Source organism: Erpetoichthys calabaricus, chromosome 1 (genome assembly GCF_900747795.2).
Source record: "Erpetoichthys calabaricus chromosome 1, fErpCal1.3, whole genome shotgun sequence".
Classification (NCBI taxonomy): domain Eukaryota; kingdom Metazoa; phylum Chordata; class Cladistia; order Polypteriformes; family Polypteridae; genus Erpetoichthys; species Erpetoichthys calabaricus.
The window spans coordinates 70862124-70873331 of NC_041394.2; the positions used below are offsets into that span (position 1 = coordinate 70862124).

The 11208-nt window shown below is 40.2% G+C and overlaps 1 protein-coding gene across 1 annotated transcript in view; it reads right to left on the reverse strand.

The window, feature by feature from the left end:
- Positions 1–3050, reverse strand: part of LOC127529458 (uncharacterized) — an 80833-nt gene extending 77783 nt beyond the window's left edge. The window contains exons 1-2 of the mRNA XM_051933129.1: positions 2898–3050; positions 1059–1316 (exon numbers count right to left, since the gene is read on the reverse strand). Coding sequence (XP_051789089.1) covers positions 1059–1316; positions 2898–2958 — 319 coding nt within the window. The 5' untranslated portion in view covers positions 2959–3050. The remainder of the gene's footprint in view (positions 1–1058; positions 1317–2897) is intronic.
- Between the last annotated feature and the right edge of the window lie 8158 nt (positions 3051–11208).

Sequence of the window (11208 nt, forward strand, 5' to 3'; positions counted from 1 at the left end):
AGAAATAGCTTATGCACATTTTTAAGCTTAAGCAAGATTTAAATATGAGGCCCTAGGACTGTATAAAATTAAGACATCTAGTTAGTTTGATTTTACTAAACTTAGTGTAATAGACCTCACCATCATATAAAGAGATGCCAAATGGTTCATATGTTCATAAGTCTCACTATGCCCAATCTACATCATCCAGTGCATTTCCAGGAGTAAGTTAAAGGAAAAATAAAGTGAATATCTCTCTCTCCTTCTAAACTGATGAAGAATTCATATCTGGGGTTGGGAGGCATCTAATCTGCTTTCTCCTCATGCTCCCAGTCACCACATCTCACCTCATCTCTTAGGTGCTTTTGTTACTATTTCATTTCCAGCCTCTCTTTTGCCTCAAGGGTCTACTAACCATCACAGTCTACCATCCAGCTAGCATTCTCTCCTTTCCAATTTTAAGGCTAATCATATCTGGCACAGGGTAGCCATTTCAAAGCATCTTTACATCTGTGCTTCCTCAGAATCACTTCTGAGATTAGGAAGCTACAGGTCCGGCAGATCACTGCTTAGTCCTGGTATCTCTGCAACTCTGGGCCAAGATAATGCTGTTGTTATTGATTGGAAGACAAGGATGAACCTTCTTGGAAGCTCATAGTCCTGGTCCAGAACCCTAATCCTAACCCCCATTTACTACTGGGATACAAACCATAAATTAGACTACTGCCTCCCAGAAGTATTTCAACAGGCTAGGGGTTATAGATCTTCTTTGAATTCTCAAGATCCAAAACACTGAATGGTTTAGGTTGCAACTTTATGCAATCAGAGAGCTCCTTTCTCATATCTGATCTTCTGTCTCTCACTTTATGGTAAGCGTTTCCTCTTTTTTCAAGCAGTGCTGTATAATTGTCTTATTAAGCTATTCCTGTAATTCCTACTTGCTGTTAAAAGTAAAAATATTATGATATAGGTTTTGATTTCAGGTTAAAATGTGAAACTTAGTTTTGGAGATTATGTTCGTAACAACAGCCTTGATTTTTACTGCTTTCAACCAAAATGTTTTTTCCAAATTTACTTACCACTTGGTTGGTTTAATAATCCTAGGACATGTCTCTTGTATTTTACAATAGTTCCTGGAAGACCATAAATCATTTCATAAAGTAAATATAAATTAAACTTCTCCAGTCCTTCTAACCAATTATATCGGTGGATAAGTCTCATATTATCGCTGTCATAGTAATAGAGCTCGTCTTCTCCCACCATTTCAGAAAATGTTAACTTAGGAATTGTGCTGTTTTCCAAGCCTTCTGTGATCAGATATCGAAAAGTATGTAAAACTGAAACAGAACAAAATAGGGAAAATACTTTAATGGAACTCTTTAAACCAATATGATGAAAATGATAACACTTCACTTTAAGTATCCATTACAAAAAGCTATTTAAATTGTAAATAGTTTATTAATAAGACCATTAAAAGTAATGAATAACTTAAAACGTTGAGACGTGAAATATATCAATCTTATTTTTCATGATTGAATAAAAATGACACTGGCATTCCTAAAGTTTATTTCTACGTTGAAAAACATCCATCTATCCATTATCCAACCCGCTATATCCTAACTAGAGGGTCACGGGGGTCTGCTGGAGCCAATCCCTGCCAACACAGGGTGCAAGGCAGGAAACAAACTCTATTACTGTCTTGAGAGTAGAGGCCAGACTGAATCAAAACAGGACAGAAAAAGAAGGGGAAAGTCCAGTGGCACAACTGCAAAAAAGATGAGGACATCAGAGTCTGTAGTTTGAGAAAAAAACACCGTACAGGTCCTCAGATGGTACCAAATGCCAGTGTCATCTGCAACAGGGAAGCCTACTCAGGAATGCTGGCCATTTTCCATTCATCTTCCATCCAATGTCTATGTTTGTGTGCCCATTTCCATGTTTTCTTTTATTTGCCAGTTTCTGATTTTTCTTTGAAACTCTGCCTCTAAGGCCAGCCTTATTCACAAATTAACTGGCAAGCATTTATAATTATAATATCACTGTTCCTCTTCATCTTCAAAATCTATCCAATTCATTCAGACCATAGAAACTTAAAATTTTAAACTGAAAAACTTAAGGAATGCACGACGTAACAGAAAGAGCAATCCCCACGAAATCTGGAGAAATGTGGAAACTCCATACAGAAGGAATCTGGGATAAAAGCATTCCAGTCTGATGCTGTAACTTCCAAATTTAATGGCACAAGGGCACACTCGCACACACTTACAAACACACACAAATAACACATTCACTCAATTCAAGACATTTTAATTTTTTTAATTAACCTAACAGTAAATCTTCAAATTAGTCGGGAGGAAACTAAAATCCCCTGAAGGTAACAAATGCAAATACACAAACAAACAACTTACATATAGCAGAACCTGAACTGGGTGTTGAAATATAGCATTTCTATTTTACTTTTAAAATATTTCTAAAAAATGACTGCTCTGTTTTAAAAATAAACTGACTATACCAGCTTGTTGCCATCAGGCTGCAGATTTAGAGAGCAACAGATTTAAGAACTCTTTTATTCCTAGAGCTATAAGCATTTTAAATTCTGTTACTTGGAGAGATGCTGCTGAACGTTAAATTCTGCGTTATTATTTTGTGTAACATTGACAGTAATTATTCTTCTTTGTATTGAACATGAGTGTGTGTTTATGCAATAATATTGGTTGTCAAATGTTGTATCTTTGTTGGATCTCTGTAACGCTGTCCTCTGTTTTTGCACTTTACTGATGCAAATAAATACCCCCTCTTGGATAATAAATTCCACCTAAACATATGCATAGTGTACGCAGTAAAAAAAAAACCTAATACTTTCATTAGCATGTCGGAAGAATTAATACTCATACTTTAGTAGAATTTGGTGGTCTTACCAGTCAAGGACGACGGGGTGCAGTAAAGACAAATCAGTGTAACTCGATACATGTATTCCATGATTTAAGATGTTAGTTAGTTAATGCCCGCTCTCCCCATCGCGGCACGTTGCCCAGTAGCTGCTGCGCTGTCTTTTGTTACACTGGCGCTGACTCGAGGGCGTGGCTCTCGTTAAACAGGAACGTCTTTGGCAGCTGCCGTGGAAGTGGATGGAACTTCATGCAGTGCAAATCACAGAGTCTGTTTTATTCGTCAATAGTTTGTTTTCCTATTAATTAAAAGAATTGTCTTTCGACACTTCTTTTTATTGATCGGATATGATGATATTTTACATAAGAAGCAAGTCAATTTATAACATTAAAAAGTTATTGCGGGGTAACGTCCGTAATGTTAAGCTGTGCTGGTATGGGAAGGTTTAACACGTAGGTTCAACAGTATAAATTACTTACATGTATATCACATAAAGATAATATTACATTTTCATGATAAATTCTTAGCAATTCGGTGTAAGCTTGAATATTAAAAAATTGCTAGAAAAAATGTCTCCCGCTGAAAATGTGTATTTTTGAACTCTAAACTATACATTAGGTGGTCCCTCTCAGTCCCCTTTTTTACCAGTTTCTCCTTTCCCGCGAATCCTAAGAGACAAATGGAGCCTGAAGTGTTTCTGGAAAAGTCCTGACCCCTCTTACCCTGCGCTGAATTAAGAGGATCTCTGATGGATGCGTGAGTAAATGTACGGATTGAAGAGATAATGTAGTGATATGTGATACCAGAGAGTAGCTACTGTTAATAATAATAATAATAATAATAATAATAATAATAATAATAATCCATCCATCCATTTTCCAGCCCGCTGAATCCGAACACAGGGTCACGGGGGTGTGCTGGAGCCAATCCCAGCCAACACAGGGCACAAGGCAGGAACCAATCCCGGGCAGAGTGCCAACCCACCGCAGGACATAATAATAATAATAATAATAATAATAATATTAATAATAATAATAATAATAATAAACGCTTTAAAGGGCTTTTGTGAAGCAGATGTGTACGTGCTGGTATCTTGTAGAAGGGACTGGCTGTCTTCGCAAATTCGTGATCTCAGTTTTACCTTTTATATATATATTTTATGTGACGCCGAGTGTTACAAATGAACAACAAGCTGTAACCGTAATGTCCTTCTTTTGTTTCTCTGTTATGATGATTGTTAAGAAGGAAGGCGCTATACAGAAGCGTTTCAACTCTCCTAAGTTATGAAGTATTAGGCTATTAAATGTGTGACACTGGGCGGCACGGTGGCGCAGTGGGTAGCGCTGCTGCCTCGCAGTTGGGAGATCTGGGGACCTGGGTTCGATTCCCGGGTCCTCCCTGCGTGGAGTTTGTATGTTCTCCCCGTGTCTGCGTGGGTTTCCTCTGGGCGCTCCGGTTTCCTCCCACAGTCCAAAGACATGCAGGTTAGGTGGATTGGCGATTCTAAATTGGCCCTAGTGTGTGTGGGTGTGTTTGTGTGTGCCACTGCGGTGGGTTGGCACCCTGCCCAGGATTGTTTCCTGCCCTGTGTTGGCTGGGATTGGCTCCAGCAGACCCCCGTGACCCTGTGTTCGGATTCAGCGGGTTGGAAAATGGATGGATGGATGGATGTGTGACACTCGAGTTTTAGTAACTTAGTAACGCCGATGAAAATCATGAATACTTTTAAATAAACTCTCTTCCATTTCTTTATTAAGCTACAATATTAGTAAAATCTCGGTACATTACACTTTTTGTTATGTTATTAATTCACTCGTTTTCATCTTTTGCAGTTATTCGATAGTTTTAAATATACATGTAAAACAAATACATATTGTATTCATTAATTTTAAAAACTGATTTGCCGGTAATGCAACTTTAATTTATACAGTATAACCTTTGTAGTGAACATCCTACATTCCTGCAGGCTTTCATCTGGAAATACCCTCTCGATTTACCTGCCGGTGTATTTCCTTGTTTGCTTGTTTTATAAGACTAATCATATCGAAGGCACTGATATTTTGACATTTTATTTAAACTTGTTTGTCTGCTTCATTAAATATTTGCATATGACATTGAAAACATTGACTAGGGCGACTGCTTTGTAGAACTTGCTTGGTGGCCTATTTTCCCATCCATGAATGAACCCGTTTATCCAGTTCAAGTTAGCATGGAGGCAGGCCTTCAGTCCAGCTTTATTAATAAGGTTCATTCAGATATGGGCTGAGGGGGCAGATCCTGTCCAGGCGACACAAGACCAAAATCTGTCACAAATGAGGTACCAGTCCATGACAGGACTCACCTGCACACACCCTCAGACTGGACAGTTTAGAGTTGCTATGCCTGCACACTCTTTTAGATGTTGAGGGTGAATCCAGAGTACTCAGAAGAGAACCACATGCAGGAGTCTAGACAGTGGGATTGGATTTATTCCTACTTTTGTACAATGATCCAAGGAATGATCATTGACAGGACATGACTTTGTACTCTCTTAATAAAATAATGTTTATTTAATTGCATTTTATGGTTCTCTACTGGGTTGTGTGGTTCCTTGTAGAACTATATCTTGATAAAGCACCATTCCATTCTGGAAAGGGTTCTTTCCACATGAAGCTCTTTTTTTGTGCTTTGAAAAACTTATGTACGAAAAAACTGATATCTTTAACATATGGTCGGCTATCTAGCAGGACACTAACAGATTAAGAAAACCTGGACTTAGCCTGAGTTATTGTATGCAGCAAGAGTCCTTTTAAAATCATGAGCCATTGGTATTTTACAAATCTGTCACTATCTGTTCGTGGTTATTTACTGTATGTGGCCTTTTAAAGATCTAAATAAATAAAGGCTCTTTCTGGAACCTTCATGCAGATGGGTCTTTTAGGACCCAAAAATGGTTCCCCTATGTCATCGCTGTGAAGAGCCACTCTGGCGCCTTTATTTTTAAGAGTCTGCTCTTTCAATAAATGGGCCTCTCGGGCATGCAAAGAATGCTTCTTTTTCTTCATTTTTACGTTTTTAAAAAGTTCCCATTACAATGTGGGACATTACCGAGAAATCAAGGTGGTTGAGCCACTGTTTTTATACAGTGGTGAAGTCCACAAGCCAGCTTTGTCATTTTTTGAAGTAGTATTTTTATTTTATTTATATTTAGTCCTGCTTTTTCAAAGAGGAAATACCTTTTTAGCTTGGTCAAAAGTTTTATATTTTGTAAGTTGTCAAAGACTTTTTTTCCAATTTGGAGTAAAAAAAGTGTCTGTGACATAAAATATCATAATCCACCCATTTTCTAACCAACTTATAGTCATATATATATTTGTTGAAAAATAGAATTCACTGTGTTTGTATATTCATATTGTATAGCACCAAAGAGCATAAACTGTCTTGATTTGATGTACTGTGATAATTAAACCAAAAACAGTCCTTAAAAGTCCAGAATTTATTCTATGGACGTGTTAGGATCATAATGTATTACAATTCATAGAAGTTTTTACAGAAATACTTTGGAATCTTTTCACTTGATGTAGAGGCTGATGAGGTAGGCTACTCAGTTGCCTGTTTATATCGCAATTCATTTAACTCTCTAAAGAAACATCTTGTGGTGTTAAAATCACTAGCAGTCAGTCCCTAACAGTGAACTGGGGCAAAGGAACAACATGGAGACCTTTTTTAAAAGCATGTACAGTAGGTGTAGGCAACTCACGCTACGTACTTACAAGCAAGAGCAATGAAAGTGAGTTCATACTGAGCACCAAGAAACCACACTGCACAGTAAAACAAGATGTAACAAATTGTTAAAAAAAAGATGTGTGGAAATTTTAAGTGTGTAAAGCACCAAAAGAAAATAAGGAAATATGTGTCTTACATGATCAGAAAGCCAGAAGTCTTAACCTTCATGTTCTCTTTTACTATAAAATTTCCACCATGATGTAAAACACCTGTGATGCACATCTTTCCTGGCAATTGGTTCTTTTACTTTTACTTGAAATCTAACATTCAGAGGGCAGAGTGGTGGCCCTGAGGCTAGAGATCTGTGCCAGCAATTGGAAGGGTGCTGGTTCAAATCTCATAAACTCTGTTCTGCTGGGCCCTCAACCTGCAATTACTTCGTCCCTCCAACTTGCAGGGAAAACTTGGCGGTTGGTGGCAAGATTGGCACTGCAGCCACCATAAAAAACCTCACACTGTTATGCTGAGGTGTCACCCGTTGTACAGCGGCACTCAGGTCCCAATCTGGGTGGTCTGTTGTGTGGTGGGTGCAGCAACACACTGTATCAGCGCATGCTCCCAAACTGTCCTCCTCCTAACATCCATACACTTCCACCTACAGAATTACACTTTGAATAACCAAGAACAATTACCCTTACCTTCACTTTTGATGTTGAGTTTACTCCTCAGAACAAAAAGCCATCAAAGGTATCAATATCAGAACAAAATCTGTGGTCAACTTTAGTGAAAACATTTTAACAAACACATTAATAAAAGTAATGGGGTGGCACCGTGGCGCAGTGGGTAGCACTGCTGCCTCGCAGTTAGGAGACTTGAGTTTGCTTCCCGGGTCCTCCCTGCGTGGAGTTTGCATGTTGTCTGCATGAGTTTCTTCCAGGTGCTCCGGTTTCCTCCCACAGTCCAAAGACATGCAGGCTAGGTGCCTTTGCGATTCTAAATTATGCTTGGTGTGTGTCCTGTGGTGGGTTGGCGCCCTGCCCGGGGATTGTTTCCTGCTTAGCGCCCTGTGTTGACTGGGATTGGCTCTAGCAGACCCCTGTGACCCTGTGTTCGGATTCAGCAGGTTGGAAAATGGATGGATAAAAGTGATGTATTTAATGCTGGTTATTTTAATTAGCTGCTGTAGATAACTTTTCAGCCTATTCTGTTTTTATTTGTGTTGTTTATGCCTTGGTGGCACGGTGCTGCAGTGGGTAGCACTGCTGCCTTGCAGTTAGGAGACCTGGGTTCGCTTCCTGGATCATCCCTGCATGGAGTCTGCATGTTCTCCCTGTGTCTGTGTCGGTTTCCTCCCACTGGGATTGGCTCCAGCAGACCCCCGTGACCCTGTAGTTAGGATATAGCGGATGGATGTTTATGTCATCTCTCATTTCCTTTTTTACAACTCACAGATATCATTTTTGGCCATCCATATCCCAAAGACGTGCATGTTAGATTTATTAATGCTATATTAAGTGTGTGTGGGTGTGCAAAACTGTACTCTGTAATGGATGTTCAATAGTAACTTTCCATGAGCCTGTGATACAATAATGGAGTTCAGAAAATGTAATAAAAGAATGAATAAAAAATTATATTAACAATGTTTTCAACCTACCCTGTGTTCGGATTCATGGGGTTGGAAAATGGATGGATGGGTGGATGGATGTTTTCAACCTGCTTTCTCCAGCAAACCAGGGCTCTGGTGCTAGAAATGAGTGTGGACAAGGAAAACACCCTAAACCAATGTTTTAATAGATTTTCCCTCCATCAGCCACCACCATCTTCTTCTAATGTGCAGACTCCCCACACCATCCCTACTGCATCAACCACTTAAACTGGTATGGCCAGTGATGAGTCCACCTCTGACCCTAACTATGGTCTGTCCATAACTGGTGACCAAGTGAGAGACAACTGGGGAGGCCACACACAGGAAAAGCCATAGGAACAGATGGAGTCAGTTCTCAAGTTCTTAAGGCCCATGCTGACCAACACTGTGGTGTCACCTTGTTCAGTATTCCACTAAAGCTCCAGAAAGTGTTGTTGCTTTGTAAAAACATCCCGTATTGCTCTAATTCCAAAAAAAGAATACATACGCCTTTTCGCTTAGTGATTACAGACCAGTGGCCCTTATGTCATACTGTGGCAGGCTGTGTCAAAGATTTTATTAATTTACACTTTTACAGGTATAAGATATTTATAGCCAACTAGCCAACCCGCGGCGTAGCATACGCCGCATAATTATGTATTGATGGGTGAACACTTCCTGAAAGGCACAGTTGTCCAAATGGGGTGGGTTTGAGGATACGACTGTAGGTGAATGAAAAGATGGAACTCTGGAGAGGGCAACATACAATTGTCCGTGACTGACAATTAGAGGACCGCCGTCGCACGCTCATTCAGCGATTCACATCCGCGACAAACATGATTCTTCTTAAATGGTCCTGCCGCATCCATCCTCGCTCTCGAAGCATACACACTGGCTGGTCATGTGCCCGCTCACAAGAGCAACTCACAGAGACCCGCCCACCAACTCTAAGACCATGGTCAGCTTTGCAGCCATACTCCCCCCGGAACCAAAAGACTTTGGTTACCCGGTTGGCTGCCCAGGGGGTCATGGGAATAACGACGCCGGATTGCCAGTCGGCATCGTTTATGGTCGTAATTACGATGGTATGTGATCATCTTCGAACCTCCAACTTTCATTCTTGATTAATGAAAACATTCTTGGCAAATGCTTTCACTCTCGCACGGATTGTTAGTAGATGGGTTCTGTCGTGCGTGTGCCATGGAGACGAAAGCGACTTACGCGGTGTTAGGTGCCTGGAGAGCGAGGATGGACGCGGGCCGGGGAATAAGGAGTATAGTATGAAATTGTGTAGACAAACGTTTTCCGTGTTCCAGCAGGACCATCTATGAAGAAGCATGTTTGTCGCAGATGTGAATCGCTGTATGCAGCGTGTAAAACAGTTTGCGATGGTGGATGCGGTCGTGCGTCGTAACTGAAAAGAATAATGAAAAGTCAACGTGGCTCAGAGGTGCATGTGGACTGTAGCAGAGATGAATGCGAATGAAGCCATGTTTTGTGTGTTGTTGCGTCTGAGTTGGTGGGCGTGACTGTGAGTTGTTTTCGTATCCCATGGTCTTAGAGTTGGTGGGCGGGGCTCGTGTCCGAGTTGGTGGGCATGGCTCTGTGAGTTGTCATTGTATCCCATGGTCTTAGAGTTGGTGGGTGTGGCTCTGTCTTGCGTGCTCCATGGGTGTCTTATCTACATATATAACTTGCACTGGCGGATGCTTAGTGAATTATATATATAGATTATTAATAATGTAAATAGTTATTACTTTAAAAACACTTACCTAAAGTTTGTCAAAGTAGCACTCCAATGAGGGTCAGCACAGTAGCAGTATGAAGATGCACACCAGCGTGTGGACCCTTCAAGGATACAAGCCACTTGGAGGCCTACAAGTCAGCTGCATGTCTTGAGGTTCAAAAGAGTGGTTTAAAGACAAAAGCTTTACTTAGTTTCCGGCATTTGCAGATACAAGAATAGTATCCTGAGTAAAAGGCAGTGAGTTCAGTGAAATTCTTAAGAGTAAACAAGTTTTGTTTGGGGGGCACACGTGCTTGAGCAAGAGGGAGAAGATACTGTATAGAGAGCATTAGCCTGTTAAGTGGGCAATGTTAGATGGAACATCTTGTCTTCTTTAACAATTGGCTTATCCATGTAAACATGGGCTAGAATTGGCGATAGAAAACTAGTTCTGAGTGTAAAACGGTAGAGCTACAACAACATGTCATCTTTTGACCATCTTTGGATCTCTTGGCTGGGTTTTAAATCTGCTGAGCTGTTGGAGCAGTGAAGAGTCTAGTGGTAGTGCTTGTAAATAGATACTGCATATACACTACTAGTCAAGAGTCTGGACACACCCAGAAATCTTCATGTTTCTAAAAAAAATTGATACTTTTTTTTGTTTTTTATCAAGGTGCCATTAAATTGATTTAAACATACAGGCAAGACAGTACTAGAATTTTGAATGGCCAGTACTGCTTGAGATAACTAATTTTTGATTTATTATTTACCTATGACTGCACAGCCCCATTTTAGGCAGTCATTCATTCTGAGTTCTGGTAAACTCTCTTAGTTTATCTTTAATTACTTATTTTTAATGCTTTGGTTATTAGAGAAACCTTTGTAATTGCATTAGCATCACTAAAATGTTTTATTCTGTTCACTAAGGTTGTAAGGTACTGACATTCCTCCAGTTCAGTCCAGGAGCACCACAAGGAACAGTCCTGTCACCTTTTCTCTTCACTCTGTGCACCTCAGACTACAAATATAACACCAGGTCATGTCACTTGCAGAAATTCTCAGATGACTCAATACCTACGGGGTGTAGTGACAAGAGGGGTGAGGCAGAGTATAGGAGTCAAGTGGAGGAGTTTATTTATTGGTGCAAAGAGAATTGTTTACAGCTTAACATCAGCAAAACCAAGGAACTGGTTATTGACTTTCGCCACACCAAAGGGTCACTAGGTCACTGTTCTGGAGTGCATATGGAGAAGTTATGGATACACATCAAGGACAGGCTAGACTT